The sequence below is a fragment of the Salmo trutta genome, chromosome 30 (assembly GCF_901001165.1).
Source record: "Salmo trutta chromosome 30, fSalTru1.1, whole genome shotgun sequence".
NCBI lineage: Eukaryota > Metazoa > Chordata > Actinopteri > Salmoniformes > Salmonidae > Salmo > Salmo trutta.
The window spans coordinates 12,816,815-12,842,425 of record NC_042986.1 but is presented as its reverse complement, the minus strand read 5'-3'; the positions used below and the strand labels follow the sequence as shown (position 1 = coordinate 12,842,425).

Below are 25,611 nucleotides of genomic sequence, written 5' to 3'. Positions count from 1 at the left end.
CTACTCTGAGTCTCTATGGTACTACTCTGAGTCTCTATGGTACTACTCTGAGTCTCTAAGGTACTACTCTGAGTCTCTATGGTACTACTCTGAGTCTCTATGGTACTACTGAGTCTTTATGGTACTACTGAGTCTTTATGGTACTACTGAGTCTCTATGGTACTACTGAGTCTCTATGGTACTACTGAGTCTCTATGGTACTACTGAGTCTCTATGGTACTACTCTGAGTCTTTACGGTACTACTGAGTCTTTACGATACTACTTTGAGTCTTTACGATACTACTTTGAGTCTTTACGATACTACTCTGAGTCTTTACGATACTACTCTGAGTCTTTATGGTACTACTGAGTCTCTATGGTACTACTCTGTGACTTTATGGTGCTCTGTAATGGTTGATGGAGGATGTGCAATATGTTAGCTTCCATCCTCCGACAGGTCTCTCTGTTGTTGTTATGTTGCTTTGTGTCACTCTGTCTCCTTCATTAGCCGTGGGAGACGCTACAGGGCACAACAACAACACACACACACACACACACACACACACACACACACACACACACACACATTTGTTACAGCGATAGAGGAGCATCTCTCAGCGCTCAATAGCACATCTGAAGCCTGCCTATTGATCATGGATCTGACGCCCTAACACAACACCACTACAGAGGAGACGCACACGGGCCGGACGCGGGGTGATTAGAGGGAGGAGGGATGAGTAGAGACAAGAAAGCAGGAGAAGAGAGTAAATGGGGAGAGTAGATGGAAAGGAAGGGGAGCGATGGAGCCTCTTGTTTATCATTATAGCTGTGATGAGCCAGGTAGGTAGGTGTGTGTGTGTTGTGTGCGTGCGCAATGCCACTGGCAGCTACAATGCCACATCTGGCAAGTGTGTGCCTCCTGGCACGAAGACGGAGCACAACTCATTAAGGCCCAGAGGAAGAGAATAGAGATATGTAGAAGGTGTGTGCGTGCGTGCAAAATATTTACATTTGCAGAATTAGTGAACCTCACCCCTGTGACTCTGCTAATTCTCACATCAGACAGTGTGACCAGACAGACACACATTCAAATTCCTGAAACCCCTAACAACCTTGGAAGCTCTGCTATTTATTTCCCTACCTCATGGGAAATGGAGTTTACATACCCCAGATATGGATATACCCACCCCCTCCTCACCTGCCTCCTCCAACTGAAATTAAAACTTTAATGCATGCATTTAAAATGAGACAGACTGTACGGAAGCATCTTTATTCAGTAGCTACCTTTGCTACACTCTCAGACTAAACGGGTATGGTTAGCGTACGGGAATTGTTCCCGGGGGTACAAAAATATTCAAATACACATAATGTATCTGAATTTCAGAGGTACGCACATTATCATACACAAACGAAGGGGTACAGAGAGGATTCATTTCTGTATCCCAGGGTGGAGGCGTGGATTAGTGGGGGCGTGGCTTTCAGTTAGTTATTTTTGGCCACCCATGAGTGGAAGTGTTTAAGTGGTCTATGGTTATGTTTCAGCATGTCCGCTGCCAGATCTGAGGTCTTTATAAAGGCTTACATAAGACCGTGTCACAATAAAGTGCTGTAATTAATATTGTAGCGACCTTAACCCAACACTGAGTGACCTTGCCAGGAGTTACAGATCTCAAGGCGTAATGGTTAAGGTGTTGGCTGGACCAGGTTCGAGTCCCGTTTGGGGATGGTGCTGGCCTCCCGAGTGGGGCAGCGGTCTAAGACACTGCATCGCCGGCCGTGCCCAGCGTCGTCCGGATTAGGGGAGGGTTTGGCGGAGGGGGGGGCTTTACTTGGCTCATTGCGCTCTAGCGACTCCTTGTGGAGGGCCGGGCGCCTGCAGGCTGACTCGGTCATCAGTTGAGCGGTGTTTCCTCCGATACATTGGTGCAGCTGGCTTCCGGGTTAAGTGTGCGGGTGTTAAGAAGCGCTGTTTGGCGGGTCATGTTTCGGAGGACGCATGACTCGACCTTAATAATAATAAAAAAGAAGTGGGATGGCGGAGAGGTGTGTACACGTGAGGGACTTGGTATAGAGAAGTACGTTTTTGCCACTTAGAAGGAACAAATGGCTTTGTCAGTGTGATGGTACCCTTAAAAGGCTCATTTGAACCTTTTCTAAAGGTTCGCTTTTGTATCTGTGGACTATATGGTACACTACTACACTACTTTTATGGTAGGAACTGCAAGGGTACAACTATGTACCTAGAACTAATGGTACAATGACGTACCTTACAGAGTACCACTACAGTGACAAGCGTTTGTACTTATTACGTACAATTCGGCCCTTTTTTTCTGAGAGTATACTTGGAGCTCAGGGGGACTGAATGAATCTCCAGACACACTTTCTCGCACACACGCACACACACACGCACACACACACACACACACACACCTCTGGACTGTTGGTCGGAGCAGGAGGAGAGCAGATAAAAGATTGATGAGATAGGAGAGTGCCTGGCTGATTGCTGATGTTGATCTCTCTTTGTTGATTAGTCTTCCTCCTTGTCAAAGGGAGCTTTTCGGCAGCCAAGCCCTTACTTTCCCTTTGCACTCTCTCGATCTCCTACCCTTGCACCTCTTCCTCTCTCTCTATCCCTCTCTATCTCCCTCGCCTTCTCTCTTTTCATCAGCCCAGCTCTTACTCTCTCTTTGTCCTCTCTCTCTCTCTCGCTCTCTATCCCTCTCCTTCTCTCTTTTCAGCTCAACTCTTTGCACTCTCTATCTCTCCTCCTTTTCGCTACCTCTCCCTCTCTCTCTCTCTCTCTCCCTCTCTCTTTGCCATCCTCCGAGGTGAGATGTTTAACCTTCCGTCTGGTGAATAGCATTACCGGTCCAGTAGTTCCCAGGGGAGCAGGGCCTAGAACAGGCTAGACCAGAGGTGGCACACTCACATCCAATTACCATATAATGGGCTTGAGTGGCATGAGACATAGGGCAAGATTTACAATTCAAATAAAAAACTGTGTGGGAAGTCCGGTGTTTAGAGATGTGAATGCTTGCCCGTGTGAGGTGTTGGTGAAATCTTAAACTGCAAATAGATCACTTAAAATGCATTGCAGTGGGGTGGTTGCAGTTAAATGGATTGCATATTTGGGAAAAGTGTCGGAATTTGAGTCAGATTTGCTTCACACGTACCTTGGTTTTTCCCTTCCTCTGCTGTGCCTATGTGGACGGTAAGGATTTTTCCAGGGGCACAGCTGGAAATGTGACTAAGTAAAATGGCTGCAGGAAATGACTTGGTTCCCATCCTCCTGCAGTGTAGTGGGCTAAACTGTGCCAAGACATTAAAGCCCTGTCACTGTGCCTCCATGTTGTGTCCTGACCTTGTGTTGTCCTACTGGTGTTGTGTTGTGGAGGCACAGACATGACTTCACCAGGAGCTCCAGTTTCCCACCACCCAGACTGAGAACCTGCACTGGGACGTTTTGGGTCTATTTTAGATCAACCCAGACAGACACTACGGATAGTTGGATTACAGCAGAAACGTATCTTTCCATCAATCTGATTCTCTGTGGCGGCTCGTCCCCTGTTGTCATCTGAGCAAACAACGCCCCACAGACAGAGTTTGAGTTTTAAAATATGCTCAGACAGAGAAGGAAATCTAGATCAACATTTTAGCAGGCATAGTGAAGACAGCGTTCCTCTGCTCTCCACAGATTTCTTTATACGCCAAGACAGTTGGTATGGGGTCTGATGACAGCCAGTATTGCTGCAGATTGAGTCATCTTCTCTTAGGAAACACAGTGGGACTCAACTCTCATTGCATTGTCCCAGCCAGTATACGTTATTAAAACGCTCTTAGAAAGCTACTTAGTTTAATAAAAACACAAATTACAAAATAACCCTTTCATCTTAATGACCTTAAGTTCTATATTAAAAGACCTGTCAGTTAGGAAATTGTGTGTGGCTAAACATCAGCCCAGCGCAGTCCAGTCTGTGATAGATAGGCCTCCTAAGCCAGGCTTGGGCCACAGGATCAGGGGATGAGAGATAGGCAGGTGTGGGCGTAGGAGGGGAGGACGGACGGACTGTTTGATGGAAGTCTTATCACACCTGCAGGCCACTGTCAGGCTCACCTCAGCTCCCTGCCTCACACTGTGGATTAGCCCTGAAGGACGAAGCTGCACGCCTTCAATCATCTACACTATCGCCACAACCCATCTCTATCTCTACGCTCGCACAGCCCTTCTATCAGACTCTATAACATAAAGGAGGGGAGGGAGAAGGATCGGAGCGAGGCAGAGAGAGAGAGAGAGAGAGCCTCCTGTCAGACTATTCCATAAAGGAGAGAGGAAGAGAGACAAAGGCTTCCGAAAATATGGAGAAGGTTAGGATGGAGAGGGAGAGGATAGGTTGGGCTCAGGAAGAAAGAAGAGAGGTCTTCACAATCCAGAGCCGACGGCTGGAAAGAGGTTCCAAAGAGCGGTTTGTCGTTTCCCACTAAGAGGGCAGGCGGTGTGGCATCATTTAATGAGATGAATCCTCCTCGAGCTCCTGTCCTTTCAAGTGCTCTGTCTGCTGGAGCTGGAGTTAGCTCTAGCCCTGACCCTGGCTGTGACCCCAGCTAATGTTAGAAATTAGTGGAAGAGGGGGGTTTGAGGGTTGCTACTGTACAACGTGGGGCCACGTCATTAGCCGTGGAGTGCTGAGAGGAGAGAAGAGGAGGAGGAGAAGTGTTAGAAAGGAGGCGACAGGAGAGGAGAGAGAGGTGACCCAGCTGAAGCATTAGAGAGACTAACAGTGAGGAGAGATGACCCAGCTGAAGCATTAGAGAGACTAACAGTGAGGAGAGATGACCCAGCTGAAGCATTAGAGAGACTAACAGTGAGGAGAGATGACCCAGCTGAAGCATTAGAGAGGCTAACAGTGAGGAGAGGTGACCCAGCTGAAGCATTAGAGAGGCTAACAGTGAGGAGAGGTGACCCAGCTGAAGCATTAGAGAGGCTAACAGTGAGGAGAGGTGACCCAGCTGAAGCATTAGAGAGGCTAACAGTGAGGAGAGGTGACCCAGCTGAAGCATTAGAGAGGCTAACAGTGAGGAGAGATACCCAGCTGAAGCATTACAGAGGCTAGCAGCAGGACCGCTACCTCCACCTTTGTGCAAGGAGGAGCAGGAGAAGCACTGCCAGAGCCCTGCAAAATGACCTCCAGCAGGCCACAAATGTGCATGTGTCTGCTCAAACGGTCAGAAACAGACTCCGTGAGGGTGGTATGAGGGCCCGACGTCCACAGGTGGGGGTTGTGCTTACAGCCCAACACCGTGCAGGACGTTTGGCATTTGCCAGAGAACACCAAGATTGGCAAATTCGCCACTGGCGCCCTGTGCTCTTCACAGATGAGAGCAGGTTCACACTGAGCACATGTGACAGACGTGACAGAGTCTGGAGACGCCGTGGAGAACATTCTGCTGCCTGCAACATCCTCCAGCATGACCGGTTTGGCGGTGGGTCAGTCATGGTGTGGGGTGGCATTTCTTTGGGGGGCCGCACAGCCCTCCATGTGCTCGCCAGAGGTAGCCTGACTGCCATTATGTACCAAGATGAGATTCTCAGACCCCTTGTGAGACCATATGCTGGTGCAGTTGGCCCTGGGTTCCTCCTAATGCAAAACAATGCTAGACCTTATGTGGCTGGAGTATGTCAGCAGTTCCTGCAAGAGGAAGGCATTGATGCTATGGACTGGCCCGCCCGTTCCCCAGACCTGAATCCAATTGAACACATCTGGGACATCATGTCTCGCTCCATCCACCAATGCCACGTTGCACCACAGACTGTCCAGGAGTTGGCGGATGCTTTAGTCCAGGTCTGGGAGGAGATCCCTCAGGAGACCATCCGCCACCTCATCAGGAGCATGCCCAGGCGTTGTAGGGAGGTCATACAGGCACGTGGAGGCCACACAGACTACTGAGCCTCATTTTGACTTGTTATAAGGACATTACATCAAAGTTGGATTAGCCTGTAGTGTGGTTTTCCACTTTAATTTTGAGTGTGACTCCAAATCCAGACCTCCATGGGTTGATAAATTGGATTTCCATTGATTATTTTTGTGTGATTTTGTTGTCAGCACATTCAACTATGTAAAGAAAAAAGTATTTAATAAGATTATTTCTTTCATTCAGATCTAGGATGTGTTGTTTAAGTGTTCCCTTTATTTTTTTGAGCAGTATATATTTGTGTGCAATATTTTGTGTATCCAGATTGAAAGAGTGCACACAAACACAACCTCCCAGCTGTGATTAGCAATGAAATTGTAGAGTAAATGACAGTAGAAAGTGGAATGGTTTAGAACACATGGTTGTGGCTCGGAGAGACTGTGGACAGAGTCAGCAATGTGTCGTCCATAGACAAAGACAGAGAGGTAGTCAGAGTGGTCCTGGCATGTACAGTAGGGTAAAGGTGTCCTATAAGGAGGACTCTTTCATGTGGAGAGAGCCCATCCTCCTTCCGTACCTCGTGTAGTTGAGATCAAAAGAAATCTTTGTAGTAATACTGTAGACAATAGAGCTGGATTGGAGGGCTGACTCTTCCACTGTGCTATTGTTCTCTGTCACTCTCAATATCTTTCTTTCTTATCATCAATTTCCCTTCCGTTTTTGGACAATCCCTCCACTTTCGGTCTGTCTCTCTTTTTCCATCACTGTTATGGCATAATTTACTTTTCTCTCTTCCCCCCCCCCGTCCCCCCCGTCCCCGTCCCCCCCTCTGAGATGCTGCAATGACAGTGAGGCGGGAGAGGTTGTTTTCTAGACATGCCAGTGGGAAGCCCTCACTCCACATTGCTTTAGCTCCGGCTTTCTGCCCAATCCCGCCTCCCCTTCCCCATCTCTTCTCTCCTCTCCTTATTTCCCTAATGGCTGGGGAGTGATGGGAATGACGATGCGGATCATCTCATCACAGAGGCATCTGAGTCGTTTCTTACAGAGAGACGCTCTTCAGAGAGAGCCCACGAGGCTTTAGAGATGAGAGGAAGCTGAATGGAGAGAATGTGACAGGGTACAGGGAGGGAGGGATTCAAGGGGAAGGAGAGGAAGGAGATGCTGTGTGAGCACATGTTCGTACCTCGTGGAAAGGGGCGGAGTGTGCTAAACCAGGGTTGCAGATCAATGTGTACTGCATACGGACAACATGTTATCCGTGAGCAGTACGCCTGTAGGTGGTTGAGCTTGTTCTCTTATCAAAATGTTCTCTGTTGTGTTGTTGCAGGTGTCTGACCGCTGTGTGGTGGCTCTGGTGCCCAAACAGACCTCTTCCTACAACATCCCCCCGTCAGCCAGCATCTCCCGGACCTCCATCAGCAGATATGGTGAGCACATAGAACATAGAACGTTGTACGTAGATCTCCACGGTAAGTACTGTACTTAGCTCCTCAAGCCACGGGACCATTTCAAACAAACGACATCAACATAAATACTAACACAGGAAGAGGAAGGGTCGGAGGTCAAAGTGTTCCGTGTCTAAGCCTTTGGGTGTGAGCAGAACTGATATACACGTTAGCCTTTCAGATGAGTTTGTAGACATTTTGTCCAGAGCCACAATGTGAGCAAAAATAAAACCCTCCTCGCTAAAGACCAGCTCTGTTTGGAGCGTCTAATGCTTTGCTGCGGAGCCATTGCTTACCGTACTATCTCCTCCCGACGGTGTTTACTGCAGTTTACCTCACAGCCCAGAAACTGCAGGGGTGGTAGAGGGATGGAGAGGAAGAGAGGGGGATAGAGGGATGAAGGGAGAGAAAGAGAGGGGGAGAGTAGAGGGGGCCCGATGGGAGACATGGAGAGAGGTGTTTTGTTTTACCATCAAGTATAATAATGAGGATGCCAGACTGAGCCTGGAGCCAGGGTGTAATGGTCTGTCTCTCTCTCACACACACACACACACACACACACACACACACACACACACACACACACACACACACACACACACACTGGTGACAGTCACAGGGGTGAGCCACAGGGCCTCCCATCTGGTTCCATGCCCAACCCCAACGGCAGCGTGTGATTGGCTAATTATTCACTGTGAATGATACTTCACACCAATAGAAAGTGAAAACGGAACACGGTTGGCCCATTATCAGGGCTGGGATTGGATGAGAACCCCCATAGGTTGTTTTCTGTCGCCTGGAGAGATGACCAATTGGGCCAGTAACACCATCATCCCTCTCCTTTCCTATTTACTAAGTCCCCATTTGCCAATCACAAAACCAACAGTATATTGGAAATTAGCCCTGGACAGTGTCAGACAAACAATGAGGATGGGTAATGTGTCATGTGCAATAAAAGTCCTATAGGACTATCTCTAATTCATAAAGATGGTGACGTTTACGATGTCAGAGACAGCATTGCCAACTCCTCATTAACACAGCCACATTAACAATGTACTGTAGAGAGACTGTGAGATACAGTGAGGGGAAAAAAGTATTTGATCCCCTGCTGATTTTGTTCGTTTGCCCACTGACAAAGAAATGATCAGTCTATCATTTTATTGGTAGGTTTATTTGAACAGTGAGAGACAGAATAACAACAAAAAAATCCAGAAAAAAGCATGTCGAAAATGTTATAAATTGATTTGCATTTTAATGAGGGAAATAAGTATTTGACCCCCTCTCAATCAGAAAGATTTCTGGCTCCCAGGTGTCTTTTATACAGGTAACGAGCTGAGATTAGGAGCACACTCTTAAAGGGAGTGCTCCTAATCTCAGCTTGTTACCTGTAAAAAAGACACCTGTCCACAAAAGCAATCAATCAATCAGATTCCAAACTCTCCACCATGGCCAAGACCAAAGAGCTCTCCAAGGATGTCAGGGACAAGATTGTAGACCTACACAAGGCTGGAATGGGCTACAAGACCATCGCCAAGCAGCTTGGTGAGAAGGTGACAACAGTTGGTGCGATTATTCACAAATGGAAGAAACACAAAAGAACTGTCAATCTCCCTCGGCCTGGGACTCCATGCAAGATCTCACCTCGTGGAGTTGCAATGATCATGAGAACGGTGAGGAATCAGCCCAGAACTACACGGGAGTATCTTGTCAATGATCTCAAGCCAGCTGGGACCATAGTCACCAAGAAAACAATTGGTAACACACTACGCCGTGAAGGACTGAAATCCTGCAGCGCCCGCAAGGTCCCCCTGCTCAAGAAAGCACATATACATGCCCGTCTGAAGTTTGCCAATGAACATCTGAATGATTCAGAGGACAACTGGGTGAAAGTGTTGTGGTCAGATGAGACCAAAATGGATTTCTTTGGCATCAACTCAACTCGCCGTGTTTGGAGGAGGAGGAATGCTGCCTATGACCCCAAGAACACCATCCCGACCGTCAAACATGGAGGTGGAAACATTATTCTTTGGGGGTGTTTTTCTGCTAAGGGGACAGGACAACTTCACCACATCAAAGGGACGATGGACGGGGCCATGTACCATCAAATCTTGGGTGAGAACCTCCTTCCCTCAGCCAGGGCATTGAAAATGGGTCGTGGATGGATATTCCAGCATGACAATGACCCAAAACACACGGCCAAGGCAACAAAGGTGTGGCTCAAGAAGAAGCACATTAAGGTCCTGGAGTGGCCTAGCCAGTCTCCAGACCTTAATCCCATAGAAAATCTGTGGAGGGAGCTGAAGGTTCGAGTTGCCAAACATCAGCCTCGAAACCTTAATGACTTGGAGAAGATCTGCAAAGAGGAGTGGGACAAAACAAAATCCCTCCTGAGATATGTGCAAACCTGGTGGCCAACTACAAGAAACGTCTGACCTCTGTGATTGCCAACAAGGGTTTTGCCACAAAGTACTAAGTCATGTTTTGCAGAGGGGTCAAGTACTTATTTCCCTCATTAAAATGCAAATCATTTTATAACATTTTTGACATGCATTTTTCTGGATTTTTTTGTTGTTATTCTGTCTCACTGTTCAAATAAACCTACCATTAAAATTATAGACTGATAATTTCTTTGTCGGTGGGCAAACGTACAAAATCAGCAGGGGATCAAATACTTTTTTCCCTCACTGTACAGGAGTAATGACTACATAACCAACAAAGCAATATTATACTCTAATGTAGTAAATAAGTATTACTCTGTAATGACTGAAACAGAGGATCTGGAGATGAATTGCCAACCTGAATGATGTAAAGAAAACTAACACATGGTCTCAGTTTGGTTCAGTGGCTGGTAATGCATACAATATTACACAGTATTCCATCCTGAACAACATACTGCTTCAATCTGAATATTTCACCAAAGTCATTAAATAGCAATGTATGTGTGTGTGTGTGTGTGTGTTTTGTACGATGCTGAATCAAAAAACAACCTGTCCTCCTCTGGCTCCAGCCCGGTCCCCAATCAATCAAAGCCTGGCACAGCGGGCACAGATGTGCCCCGACACCCAGCTGATTGATTCATATCAATTTAACGTTCAGCATTTAGCATCCCGCCTCAATTTACCGTTCCAGCGCCCTCCCGGCCCTGAGTAACCCGCTACACTCCCCCCTGATGCCTCACAACCTACCTCACACACACACACACACACACACACACACACTCACACCCCTGCTACCATCACACCCACCCCTGGGAGCGTGAAGCCTGGTGCAGTGGTTACTGAGCTGAAGATAGGAGGGAGAGGTCTGCCCCCCTGGAGAGGAAGGAGTAGAGAGAGAGAGGGGCAAGGACCTGCCAGTGGCTTAAAATGGGATTTGAGACCTCAATCCACCCCACTCGCACACACAGAGAGAGACACACACAGGGGCTGACAGACCCCCCCCCCCCCCCCCACCACCACCAGACTCAAAGGTCCCCAGTGGCCACCCTAGAGACCCTTCTCGCTGCTGCTGCTCTTTAGAAAATACCACTTAGAGCTGTAAGTCGCTGTAGAGCTCTGAGGCTTTGTTGTCCCACACTGCCCTTTGAAGACAGGTGAGAGGGATCTGACAATGATAGAGAGCCCCTCCAGACCTCTCTCACACACTCACACACACACACACACACTCACCGCCACTGGGGAGGAAAGAGCTGCTAAGTAAGAACACTGGCGAAGAAGAGAGGAGGAGAAGAGCGCCATTCCTTAATGTCAAAGGAATGAGGGAAAGAAGATGGCTGGAGTGCTTTACATATTAGAGATCTTTTGATGCATTGATTAGGACTCTTTCAACCCGGCGACAGCAGGAAAGAGACAATTATAATTCCTTTTAAGAGGAACCCAGGAGAGCCACGTCTCTATCTCTCAATTCAATTCAAAAGGGCTTTATTGGCATGAGAAACATGTTTATATTGCCAAAGCGAAATAGATAATAAACAAAGGTGAAATTAAAAATGAACAGTAAACATTACACTCAAAAAAGTTACAAAGGAATAGAGACATTTCAAATGTCATATTATGTCTATATTCAGTGTTGTAACGATGTGCAAATAGTTAAAGTACAAAAGGGAAAATAAATAAACATAAATATGGATTTCTCTCTCACACCTCTGTTCAGAGAGAGGGATAATATGAAGGAAAGAGAGCGAGAGACAGAGAGAGATAATATGAGAGGGAGAGAGAGAGATGTGCGGGGGATGATATGAAAGAGAGGGGGTGGCACTGGGCTGACAGCTGCCCCTCCACCACTCCCCCACTCTCTGGACTTAATAAAATATTATTGGTGCATGGCTCCTTTCATCCGTTTAGTCTAGTGAGAGCGTGCTGCTCCTGCAGTCCAGAGGGCCAACAGACATGTATTGAGATGGACGAACAGACAGACAGAGACCTATTTATTCCCCTTCCTTCATCACATTTCCGCCAAGCTAATATGAAATGATCCAGCGCTGCAATTTACTTTACAGAAAGGTTAAAGAGGAACAAGGGACTAGGGGTTTTAAGCTTTGTAATGAGACTACAGAGGAGAAGGGTAAATGAGACAGGAGGAGGTTCAGTGGGTGTGTGTTGGGGGGGAATATCAAATCAAATCAAATTTTATTGGTCACATACACATATATAGCAGATGTTATTGCGGGTGTAGCGAAATGCTTGTGTTCCTAGCTCCAACAGTGCAGTAATATCTAACAATTCACAATAATACACACAAATCTAAAGTAAAAGAATGGAAATATATAAATATTAGGATGAGCAATGTTGGAGTGGCATTGACTAAAATACAGTAGAATAGAATACAGTATATACATATGAGATGAGTAAAGCAGTATGTAAACATTATTAAAGTGAATAGTGTTCCATTATTAAAGTGACCAATGATTCCATGTCTATGTATATTGGGCAGCAGCCTCTAATGTGCAGGGTTGAGTGACCGGGTGGTAGCTGGCTAGTGATGGCTATTTAACAGTCTGATGGCCTTGAGATAGAAGCTGTTTTTCACTCTCTCAGTCCAAGCTTTGATTCACCTGTACTGACCTCGCTTCTGGAGGGTAGCGGTGTGAACAGGCCAAGAGTCGGGTGGTTGATGTCCTGGATGATCTTTTTGGCCTTCCTGTGACACCGGGTGGTGTAGGTGTCCTGGAGGGCAGGCAGTGTGCCCCCGGTGATGCGTTAGGCAGATCGCACCACCCTCTGGATAGCCCTTTGGTTGCGGGCAGTGCAGTTGCCGTACCAGGCGGGGAAACAGCCTGACAGGATGCTCTCAATTGCGCATCTGTCAAAGTTTGTGAGCGTCTTAGGGGCGAAGCCAAATTTCTTCATCCTCCTGAGGTTGAAGAGATGCTGTTGCGCCTTCTTCACCACACTGTCTGTGTTGGCGGACCATTTCAGATCGTCGGTGATGTGTACGCAGAGGAACTTGAAGCTTTTCACCTTCTCCCATCGATGTGGATAGGGGCGTGCTCTCTCTGCTGTTTCCTGAAGTCCACGATCAGCTCCTTTGTTTTGTTGACGTCGAGGGAGATGTTATTTACCTGGCACCACTCTGCCAGGTCCCTCACCTCATCCCTGTAGGCTGTCTCGTTATTGTTGGTAATCAGGCCAGCTACTGTTGTCTGCAAACTTGATGACTGAGTTGGAGGCGTGCGTGGCCACGCAGTCATGGGTGAACAGGGAGTACAGGGGCTGAGGACACAGCAGACTGGGATAGGGAGAGATTGAATATGTCCGTAAACACTCTAGCCAGCTGGTCTGCGCATGCTCTGAGGACGCGTCTGGGCTGGCAGCCTTGCGAGGGTTAACACGCTTAAATGTCTTACTCACGTTGGCCACGGAGAACAAGAGCCCACAGTTCATGTGAGTGGGCCGCGTCGGTGGCACTGTGTTATCCTCAAAGCGGGTGAAAAAGGTGTTTAGCTTGTCCGGGAGCAAGACGACGGTGTCCGCGACGTGGCTGGTTTGACCTGTGTAATCCGTGATTGTCTGTAGACCCTGCCACATACGTCTCTTGTCTGAGCCGTTGAATTACGACTCCACTTTGTCTCTGTACTGATGTTTTGCCTGTTAGATTGCCTTATGGAGGGAATAACTACACTGTTTGTATTCAACCATATTCCTAGTCACCTCGCCATGGTTAAATGCGTTTGGTTCACGCTTTCAGTTTTGCTCGAATGCTGCCATTTATCCACAGTTTCTGATTTGGGTAGGTTTTAATAGTCACCTGGGAACTTCATCCCCAATACACTTCCTGATGAACTCAGTCACCGTGTCTGTGTATATGTCAATGTTATTCTCAGAGGCTACCCGGAAGTTGGAGTAGCAGTGGTCGAGTGTTTAAGCAGCGCAAGTGTTGATAAAACTTCGACAGCATTTTCCTCAAATTTGCTTTGTTAAAATCCCCAGCTACAATATATGCGGCCTCAGGATATGTGGTTTCCAGTTTGCACAATGTCCAGTGTAGTTCCTTGAGGGCCGTCGTGATATCGGCTTGAGGTGGACTGTATATGGCTGTGACTATAACCGAAGAGAATACTCTTGGGAGGTAATACGGTCGGCATTTGATTGTGAGGTATTCTAGGTCGGGTGAACAAAAGGACTTGAGGACTTTCTGTATGTTATCACAATCACACCATGAGTAGTTAATCATGAAACATACGCTCCCGCCTTCCTTCTTCCCGGAGAGTTCTTTATTCCTGTCTGTGTGATGTACTGAGAACCTGTATGGCTGTATGGACAGGGACAGTATATCTGGAGAGAGCCATTATTCCGTGAAACAGAGTATGTTACAATCCCTGATGTCTCTCTGGAAGGAGATCCTCGCCCTCAGCTCGTCTTCTTTATTGTCCAGAGACTGAACATTGCCGAGTAATATATACCTCTTCTCCACCGGCGGCGTCTTGGAGCAGCCTCTGGGATAAGTTCAATTTCCCTGGGGTGTACGAACAAAGAATCCAATTCGGGAAAGTAGTATTCCTGGTCATAATGCTGGTGAGTTACCACCGCTCTGACATCCAAAAGTTATTTCTTGCTGTATGTAATATCATCTCTCTCTAATAATGTAAGAAATAACACACATAAAACAAATACAGCAAAGTTGCTTAGGAGCTGGAAGCAGAGCTTCCCTGTCTGTCGGCGCCATCTTGCGTGTGTGTTACTAAACAGGACAAGGGAATAGAGCACAGAACTAGGAACATAGTGGCTCATTTAAAGTGTCTAATTTATCTCCCTCTCTCTCCCTCCATCTCTCTCTCCTACTCTTTTTCGCTCTCTCTTTCTCTCTCTAGACTCGTCCTTCCGGTACACAGGTAGTCCAGACAGTCTGCGTTCCCGTGCCCCTATGATAACCCCTGACCTTGAGAGTGGGGTCAAAGTGTGGCACCTCGTCAAGAACCACGAGCATGGAGACCAGAAGGAGGGAGACCGCGGCAGCAAGATGGTCTCCGAGATATACCTGACCAGGCTGCTAGCCACCAAGGTAACACCCAACACAAACTTCTTTATGTAACAAGCATTGTCCCTCCATATTTCAATTATACTACAGTAGTTTACTTTCAGTTACAGTGTTTTGTTTTACATAAATTGTACTAAGTGACTGGTGGTACAATCCTGTATTTTGGATCCAGTGGCTAATGACAGACTTTCATCTGCTTAGGTTATTGCCTATTCTTTTAGGAAATCAGTTATTGTTGAGTGAGTTTATGTATGTCTGACCTGGTGTGTCCATTGTGTTTACCCAGGGTACACTGCAGAAGTTTGTGGACGACCTGTTTGAGACGTTGTTCAGTACCGTCCACCGGGGTAGCGCCCTGCCACTCGCCATCAAATACATGTTTGACTTCCTGGATGAGCAGGCGGACAAACACGGCATCCACGACCAAGATGTCCGCCACACGTGGAAGAGCAACTGGTGAGGAACCTGGAGGATGTAGAATAGGAATGATAGGATTCATCAATAGGATGTATAATGTAGGATGTGATGTGTATCAATCAGAGGATGATACACTGAGAAACTTTCCAAAACAGTACTGGATTCTGCCTGTCTGGAGTTGAGCCTAAAGCTCCTCCCTAAAGCCAGCACTTTAGTGACCCAGAAAGAGGAGAGAAATACGTTACTGATAGTTAGTGGATTCTGACTCAGTGCTTTCATGACCCAGAGAGGAAGAAAAATACTGAGAGGGGATTCTGACTGACTCATTTCTGTGCCCTCTTTATCAGCCTCCCGTTGCGGTTCTGGGTAAACGTGATCAAGAATCCCCAGTTTGTGTTTGACATCCACAAGAGCAGCATCACGGACGCCTGTCTGTCTGTGGTGGCCCAGACCTTCATGGACTCCTGCTCTACCTCAGAGCACCGCCTGGGCAAGGACTCACCCTCCAACAAGCTGCTGTACGCTAAAGACATCCCCAACTACAAGAGCTGGGTAGAAAGGTGAGTGAGACAAAATATACACATACATCTATTTCCTTGTTTTCTTACCGCTCATAAACTATTTTGGTCCTGGATACACTTGCAGTATGTTTATTAAGCAATAAGGCCTGGGGGGGGGGGGTGGTATATGGCCAATATACCACGGCTAGGGCTGTTCAACCTTTAGCCGTGGTATATTGGCCATATACAGTGGCAAGAAAATGTATGTGAACCCTTTGGAGTTACCTGGATTTCTGCAAAAATTGGTCATCAAATTTGATCTGATCTTCATCTAAGTCACAACAATAGACAAACACAGTGTGCTTAAACTAATAACACACCAATTCTTGTATTTTTCTTGTGTATATTGAATCCATAATTTAAATATTCACAGTGTAGGTTGGAAAAAGTATGTGAACCCCTAGGCTAATGACTTCCCCAAAAGCTAATTGGAGTCAGGAGTGAGCTAACCTCAATGAGACGAGATTGGAGATGTTGGTTAGAGCTGCCTAGCCCTATAAAAAACACACACATTTGAGTTTGCTGTTCACAAGAAGCATTGCCTGATGTGAACCATGCCTCGAACAAAATAGATCTCAGAAGACCAAAGATTAAGAATTGTTGACTTGCATAAAGCTGGAAAGGGTTACAAAAGTATCTCTAAAAGCCTTGATCTAAAAGCCTTGATCAGTCCACGGTAAGACAAATTGTCTATAAATGGAGAAAGTTCAGCACTGTTGCTACTCTAGGAGTGGCCGTAAGGGAAAGATGACTGCAAGAGCACAGCGCAGAATTCTCAGTGAGGTTAAGAAGAATCCTACAGTGTCAGTTAAAGACTGAAAGAAATCTCTGGAACATGTTAACATCTCTGTTGACGAGTCTACAATACGTAAAACACTAAACAAGAATGATGTTCATGGGAGGACACCACGGAAGAAGCCACTGCTGTCCAAAAAAAACATTGCTGCACATCTGAAGTTTACAAAAGTGCACCTGGATTTTCCACAGAGCTACTGGCAAAATATTCAGTGGACAGATGAAACTACAGTTGAGTTGTTTTGGAAGGAACACACAACACTATGTGTGGAGAAAAAAAGGCACAGCACACCAACATCAAAACCTCATCCCAACTGTAAAGTATGGTGGAGGGAGCATCATGGTTTGGGGCTGCTTTGCTGACTCAGGACCTGGACAGCTTGCTATCATCGACGGAAAAACAAATTACCAAGTTTATCAAGACATTTTGTAAGGCTATCTGTCCGCCAATTGAAGCTCAACAGAAGTTGGGTGATGCAACAGGACAACGACGCAAAACACCTAAGTAAATCAACAACAGAATGGCTTCAACAGAAGAAAATACGTCCTGACCTCAACCAGATTGAGATGCTGTGGTATGACCTCAACCAGATTGAGATGCTGTGGTATGACCTCAACCAGATTGAGATGCTGTGGTATGACCTCAACCAGATTGAGATGCTGTGGTATGATCTCAAGAGTGGTTCACACCAGACATCCCAAGAATATTGCTGAACTGAAACAGTTTTGTAAAGAGGAATGTTCCAAAATTCTTCCTGACCGTTGTGCAGGTCTGATCCGCAACTACAGAAAACGTTTGGTTGAGATTGTGGCTGGCAAAGGAGGGTCAACCAGTTATTAAATCCAAGGGTTCACATACTTTTCCCACCCTGCACTGTGAATATTTGCATTGTGTGTTCATTAAAGACATGAAAACGTATAATTGTTTGTGTGTTATTAGTTTAAACCTACTGTGTTTGTCTATTGTTGTGACCTAGATGAAGATCAGATCAAATTGTATTACTAATTAATGCAGAAATCGAGGTAATTCCAAAGAGTTCACATACTTTTTCACATATGTACTCCACAGGAGGTTGGTGGCACCTTAATTGGGGAGGACAGGCTCGTGGTAATGGTTGGAGCGCAATAAGTTGAATGGCATCAAATACATCTAACACATGGTTTCCAGGTGTTTAATGCCATTCCATTTGCTCCGTTTCAGCCATTATTATGAGCCTTCCTCCCCTCAGCAGCCTCCTGTGATGTACTTTAATGAGGCTCAACGTTGCAGTAAAGAATTCTGGTGTAGATTGTTTCGGCTGTGTGCATGTTGAAACTGAGCGTCGCCCCCTGTGTGTGCCTCCAGGTACTACGCAGACATTAACCGTCTGCCGGCCATCAGTGACCAGGACATGAATGCCTACCTGGCAGAGCAGGCCAGGCTCCACTCCACAGAGTTTAACATGCTCAGTGCTCTCAACGAGATCTACTCCTACGTCTCCAAATACAGTGAGGAGGTGAGTCCTAACACACACACAGACACACTGCAATAAGGACCATTCTTTTAACAGGCGAGGCCATGCTCCAGTCTTATCAACTCTCCTCTTCAGTCTGGTCTAGTCTAGTTCATGGTCATTCCTAACTCATTTAGAGTGTTTCTAAAACTTTCAGAGATGCCAAGAGTTACTCTGATCTGATGGTATTCCTCACAAAGAACCATACCCCCTATCCGCCACGTCACATAACCCATCCTAAGTGCCATATGTCCTGGGCCAATGAGAGTTGTGGGTGGATGATATGTGGAGGAGAGACAGGAACAGCGTCTGTACAAGCAGCTCAGCATGCTACTCCATCCCCTGAGTGGTGTGAAGGAACACAGCCCTGTTCTCTCTCTCGCTCTCTCTTTCTTTCTCTGTGGCTCGCTTGAGCAGAATCAAGACGTGGAAGAGGGGGGATTCAGGGAAAGAAAGAGAACGAGAGAGGGAGAAAGAGAGAGAGAGAAAAATGGAGAGAGAAAATGAGGGAGAAAATGAGAGAGAGGGAGAGGGATGGGAGAGTGCGACAAAGAAGAGACGGGGGAGAGAGGGAGAGAGAGAGAAAAGGTTCTGTAATGGAGACATTCCGGCTGTAATGTCAGCACCTCTTCTGGGAGCCATTAGTCTGACCTTATTGAGGCCCCATTCACAAGACGAGGAGCTCACTCCCTCTTCTCTCCCTCTCTATTCCATCTATCTCTCTTTCACTCTCTCCTCTGTGTTTCTCCCGTCTCTCTCTCTTCTTCCCCATCTGCCCTAAGAGCTTGAAGCTGCTGCCGCCAGAGCTAGTGTTCACTTCTCCTCTCTCTCTTTTTACCTCTCAGAGACCACCTCTTTTACTCCCACTCTGTTTCTCGCACTTTCTTCCCACTTTGTTTCCTTTTCTTTTATCCCACGCTCTTCCCCCACCTCTAGCTTTCTTTCTCTCTCTCACACACACACACACACACACACACACACTCATGCCCTCTCTCTGTCTCTCCTCTTCTCTAGCTCTCTCTCCTGGGCACAGTGCTAAGGCCCTTATCGTTGGCCGTCATCAGTTGTTTGTTCCATGCCTGGCTCCTTGTGTGGCCCCTCTAGCGGGCTAGCGCAGTGCTGAATGGATTTTGGTGATGGCGGAGGGAGGGAGGGAGGGAGGAGGGAGGGAGGGAAGAAGCTGTGCCTGCATACAGCACAACAGATTCATAATAGATTGGTATGAGGGGGAGAGGGGGATGAGGAGGAGAGGCTCCGCTGGGCTCTGCTCTGCCAGTTCTAAGAGCACTTAGGCAGATGAGAGGGAGACAACAGGCAGGGAGGAAGGTAGTGTACTATGGGACAGGTTGCTGGAGCTATGTACAGACCTTAAGAGAAACTAGTCTTCGTTAATGTCCCCATAATGTTTTCAGCGCAACGCCTAGTTCTGAGAACATTGTGTATTCCTGGGGGGGGGGGGGGCATAGCAACCTTTTCCAGACCTTTTTCTTGTCCACTGCTCACAATCACATACAGTACATTCCTGTCATCTAGAAACGGGAGAGCTGTGCTGCATTAGCATTGGTCCGCAGCTTTAATCAATGTCACTTTATATTGACTCACTGTGTGGCATAACTCGTATCAGTGATCTTATTGGGTATTATTTCTCCTGTTTGATATGAGCACATGAAAAAGCACCGCCCAGCTGCCGCGTTGTCACCCTGGCATGCATACAGCGTGTTGTGACTCTGTGTGACGCCACAGACAGCAGAGAGGAGACCCTGTCGGATTCCACTTTGAACAGCTTGACAAATGCCCACGTTTAAAGAGGGACAAAAGCGCAAGATAGGGCAGTTGGAAATTCCTCCGTTTTGTGCCACTCAGAGACAATTATATTTAATCTTTAATGGTATAGTCAGGAAATATCAATCACACATGATCCCACCCATCCAACAAAGCTCTAAGCCAGTTGACATACAATGGAAATTATGTGAGTCAGTACAACTTAATTTATTCCCCCAGGGGCATTTAAGAAAAGCCAAATCACAAATGTCAACTTCCTCAACACATAATACTGTAAACAGACCACAGACATCACATTCCTCAATACATCTGTACGTTTTTCCTGGGTTGAGTGTGACACTGAAGCATGTTGTTGTCCTGGGTTCACAGTAGGCTGACTTCCTGGTTTGAGTGTGTTAGGAGTGACATTAAAGCATGTTGTTGTCCTGTCTTCCCTCCCTCCCAGATCACCATGGCCCTGGAGCAGGACGAGCAGGCTAAGAAACAGCGTCTGGCCTACAAGGTGGAGCAGCTCATCTCAGCCATGTCCCTGGAGAGCTGAGACAGACAACGGGATTGGACGACTGGACCGGCCCGGGATATCCATCAGCCACAGCCACCCAACCAACAGTCCCGATACTCATAGTGGGGGGGGACGGGGGGGGACGGTACATACAACCAACAACCATTTACCTGGGACCTTTTAAATTCAGAAATAAAGAGTTTTTGTTTTTTTTTATAAAATTTTCTTCCTACGCCATACTGCCACCGACTCCAAAAGACTCCATAGTCTCTGGAAACATGGGTGGTGATGATGATGTAAGGTGGGGCGACCACAGACCTCCATAAAGGCTACATGGCATCTTTCTTTTCAGCTGATATTATTTTGGGTTTGACGGGCAGTGTTGTGTCTGTAGAGCCCTGGAGGAGAGATATGTTGAGAGAAGGAACGAACAGAGGGGAGATGTTATAGCCAGATACACTCTCCCTGTCTGCTGAAAACTCACATTAGAGACAGTGTAAGAAAAAGAGATAGCGAAAGCGATAAAGACTTCTCATGATGGATTCCAGAGATATTGTTGCTGAGTTTTGCTTCCAAAAATATATGCTTTATTTTTGTATGTGTAGATTTTGATCTTATCAGTTGCAGTGGAAACACCCTCTTGTTACATATATGGACATTGTTGTACTGTACAAAGGCATAGGTTGTATTATAACACGTTATAGGGTGCTGCCGTGGCCATCAGAAAGACGTGGTTCTATGTCATGTCCTGTCCTGCTCTCTGTTCTCCTCAGACAGCATTACCATTCGTTATCAACATGATACTCCAGACCAAGTGGACAGAACCCAGCTCTGACTGTAACCCATCAGCCCTGTACAGGAACCCACAAAACGCATCCGCATCGTACGGAGAACGGACCTCCTCTGAGGGGGTCAAAGTTCAACCAGCATGCTTATCGACCCCAAACCCCTGTACCCTGTGTGATACGAGGAGATCCACAGGCCCACAGAGCATTTAGCTTATAAGGACAACAACAACCAGCATCCTACTGGTTTCTAGAAGACTCTCCTCTGCAGTAACGCCATCTGTATGTACTGTGAATGCACAAATGCTGATGGGACTTTTTCATTTGAGTTTGTTTATTAAACAAATAGGAGTTAGTTGAACAGAACTTTAATGGCAAGATAGATGGCCAACTGAACATCCGTCCAAGTCCCTTTACCCCTGTCACCATCATTTACCCTGCTACCAAATCCTCTATCTCTACCGTAAGAGGGTGTGTACTATACAGTCTGTAATGTAGCCGTAGTTGCCGTGGCTACGCTGCTCTTAACGTACAAATGCCATAATATACTGGAGACTAGATTGTAGAGTCTGCCAAGCTGGGGACTGAGGCTGGCGGCAGGAGTGAAAACACTCCGTTATATAACTGCTGTTTGTATCGCTTTAGGGGGATCGGATCAAATGTGTGTGTAAAACTTGCATGCATCGTATCACATGTCAGAAGAAGTGTTTTCAAGTCCATCTTTGTTTGTTTTTGTAAGTGCCAATGGATCAGGCCAGCTAGAGCTGGCCAGCGGCTAAACGCTAGCGAACTGAGTTTTCTACCCAACTATGTACCAACAACGTCTTTCCAAACGAGAATAAGAAAAAGCCTGTGTAGTGCCAAAAGATCCCGTTGTTTTAAATGATTCATCGGTTAATGCTTTACAGAGGGGGCCATCCAAGCCCTCCAACTGAAGTAAAGAGCCTGTAGAGAGGTGCTCATGTAACTGTAAGCTTGTGAACAAGCAGCAGGTACGAAAGCAGGACAGTCGCAGGCTCAGGAGAGAGACAGTTCTGTACAATATATAGTTACTTGTCGAAAGTTGTCATTTTTTTTTGTTTTTGTCAAGAAGGAAATATCTGAACTGCTAGCATGGTCAAAAGAGGATATAAACATTAAAGATAATGTGTGTTACAGTACCAGGTAGATCTTTGGTAAGATTGGATTGTCCTGTACCAAACTTAACCCATTTATGGAAGGATAGATCGAGGGAACCTTCATGTACTCATCCTAGCTGGATGACAACATAGTGTAGATTCGTTCTGCTGGTTTGAATGACCACCACCATTCTGTTTTCTCCAGACTTCTTTGTTGGCTCACTGTTTACATCAAGTACTTGAAACTAGGTAGTATTAAAGGTGAACAGTATGATGAAATGATTTATGGAGGGAGAGAGCATAACACCAATGTTAATGGATCTGCTTGTTTTGTCTGTGGCTTTAGAACACCAAGCTAACCAACCAACCATCAAAACCACTAATCCACCGCCTCTGTTGGCACCGTTTTGTTGAAATTGGCACGGTCCTTTTGATAAGGCACCTGTCTTGCCACGGTGTGTAAAGACCTGTTTGAGAAGGATAGGAAAGGTGAAGAGGTTATGGCCTGTTGCTGTACGGGCAGGCAGTGCTTCAGCCGTCTCGCCAGAGCTGTTTGAAGAGTAGAGCTCAGTCAGAAATGAGAGCGAGAGAGAGAGAAACCGCTTTAGCTCTAGTTTCCTGCTCCCGGCTTTGAAGCAGTGCTTTGATCTGAGTGTAGTCGTGTGCAGAGTGTGATCGGGAGATGAAAAAAAAAACACATCAAAAACAGGCATAGAGAAATGCAAGGCGATCACATGATTGACATGGTATTAATGTGTCCTGCCAGGAGGGCGGGCTGGCTGTTGGCCCTCTGCTACACAAATATCTATAGGTACACTTTAAATACAGACACACGCTCAAACACGAATATGAAGCATCCACCGTGGAACAATGGTGTCCTCCCTTCTATTCTCTTCCTCTCATCCAAGCGAACCAAGCCCCTCTCATGCCTCATATTGCTTGTCTGTGTTCTGGTGCCTTTTATATTCCATGTGATGAAACCTCCTTATAGTATGTGTTCCACTATATTCTCCATTTGGCTTGATAGGAATGGGCTAAATGAAATAGAGAGGCCTAGTTTGACTGAAACAAAGTTAGTTTTTCTCTTGAGGGACCGTTGCTTAATGTTCTGTTTTTGACTTGTCTTTATTTTCATAAACCGCTATCTGCTGGTTATTTCATTACCGTTCTAAAAATCTAATCCAACCTTGTCTTCTGGCCAGCATGTTATAACACCATGACCTTGCTAGTCAATAGAAAATATGTTTCTACATCTTGTTATTATTATTATTATTATTATTATTATTATTATTATTATATCTTATTATAAGTCTTAACTCACTGCCGTTTTGTGAAAGAGATTTGAATGAATTGTAACAGATTGATGTCATACTGTACACTTTGGAGATGATGACGACAAATGAAAAGGTGGAAGTTATCATTATAGTTTGTTTACCATTCTGCAGCTCAGAATTGAATTTCACAGCCAGTTAGTTGTCTCTGAGACATTTTGCAGTTGATGCACGTTGAGGATTATTAAAATGGCAACTTCCATTTCCGCTACAGAAGAGATGGAACCTAATTGAAGAAGATGCAGGATGTTGTGCACTTTTTTACTCTTGGCTTACGTGGTGGCGAAGTGATGGGTCTACTGGCATGCTTCATTACTTACAGAAAAACAAGACAATAATTCACTTTTTTTTCTTTTCTCATGTCATCAGTCGGGTGAATCGAAAAGTCAACTATTATTCTCAAGGCAGAAGTATCAATATGAAATGAATATCCTTCTTCCATTCTAAACACAACCCAATGTAGACAACCCTTTGTAGACACTGGAGTTCTGTAATTTGGTATATACAAATGACGATAATAATAATAATGGCTGTCTGTTCTTGTTGTTTTATAAAAGTGCTGTGAAAATTCTAAGAAAGTTTAAAGTATTTAAAGTTGTTCTCGTTTTTTTTGTTGTTTTTTTTTGCTTAGGTTTTGTTATGATAATATATTATTGTGTACCTATTGTAAATATGAAGCACCTATTTTGCAAGCCAGGAATTCACTTTTTACTGTTGTTATATATAAATAAACTTTGCTGGTTAAAAAAAAAACGCATAGACCTGAAATACACTGCCTTGTCTCGTTGACATTAGAAGAAACAAACTGCCTCAGGAGGGTCAGACTAGGAGAATCCTTTCCAAGCATACTGTATGTGTTAGCTACTGTATAACAAATACAGAGAGGTAATCAGAAGTAGGTGATATCCAATAATGTTTTTGATGATGATGGAACTGCCTAACATTAGTCAAATTCCTGGCTGGACAGTTGATATAGCTACTGTGGTAGATTCCTATAGTAGCCTAGCCACTCCACTTTATGCCCTTGCCACAGGCCATCAGCCTACAGGGAACAAAGGGCTGCTCTCTCATTCATCCCATTTAGCCTGGGTTATTCCTGGGATTTAATCTAAACCCTGCCATCAATGGACACACACACACTGAGGCTAGCCGCTTAGCCGCTAACAAGATAACCCATCAATGGACACACACACCGAGGCTAGCCGCTAACAAGATAACCCGCCAATGGACACACACACCGAGGCTAGCCGCTAACAAGATAACCCATCAATGGACAGTCACGCCGGGGCTCTTAACAAGATAGCCCATGCCTCTAATATGGAGAAGTGCAAACGTTTGTCTTCTTCATGCAGCAACATTGACTCAGGCTGCACAATCCTCCACAACACCGGGGATGGAAGAATCCCATTAGGATGGTAAATAGATGGCCCCCGGCTAGTCTGATGCTGAGGTTGACCACGCTGCTCCTGTCTGTCCATATTAACCCACCAATACGAGTGCCTGAAAAAGCCATAGTAGGGCTCTAACGTAAAATATTCGGTTATCTATCTAACTGGAGACCCAGGACAATAGTTCCTTATCTTAAACCGGCCCACCTCTTGAAAGGTGGTGCTCCTATTATGGTCCTACGAGACGGATATGAACCAGCGCATGGTTGCTAAACAACACAGATTATAGAACAGTGCGTCTAACCCTCGGTGAATAAGTCCCTCCGACTGCCATGGTTGGGAGTCAGTGTGTAATATGCAGGATAAGCAGGCGTAGTCATAACCCAGTACATGAAGTCCAGAAGATCTTAATGATCCTCCATCAATATTCAGCCAGACTGTAACTGGACAGACAGGCTAGGCAGCTGGAGATGGCTGGATATTTGACCAGGTTTTCTGTGCTGAGGAGACTCCAAACAAGGTGGGAGACTGGGGTGGAAGAATCTTCATATTCGTGAATGAATGAAAACAGGATGTGTCACACTTTGCATAGGTATTTCACTCATTCTGCATATTTTCTGATGGCA

At 46.0% G+C, this 25,611-nt stretch overlaps 1 protein-coding gene across 1 annotated transcript in view; it reads left to right on the top strand.

Moving 5' to 3' along the window:
* LOC115168862 (plexin-A2-like) overlaps positions 1-24,365 on the top strand; it is a 110,743-nt gene extending 86,378 nt beyond the window's left edge. The window contains exons 23-28 of the mRNA XM_029724393.1: positions 7,221-7,320; positions 14,648-14,838; positions 15,101-15,270; positions 15,579-15,791; positions 17,932-18,082; positions 20,307-24,365. Of these exons, the coding sequence (XP_029580253.1) occupies positions 7,221-7,320; positions 14,648-14,838; positions 15,101-15,270; positions 15,579-15,791; positions 17,932-18,082; positions 20,307-20,402 (921 nt within the window). The 3' untranslated portion in view covers positions 20,403-24,365. The remainder of the gene's footprint in view (positions 1-7,220; positions 7,321-14,647; positions 14,839-15,100; positions 15,271-15,578; positions 15,792-17,931; positions 18,083-20,306) is intronic.
* The last annotated feature ends 1,246 nt before the right edge of the window (positions 24,366-25,611 follow it).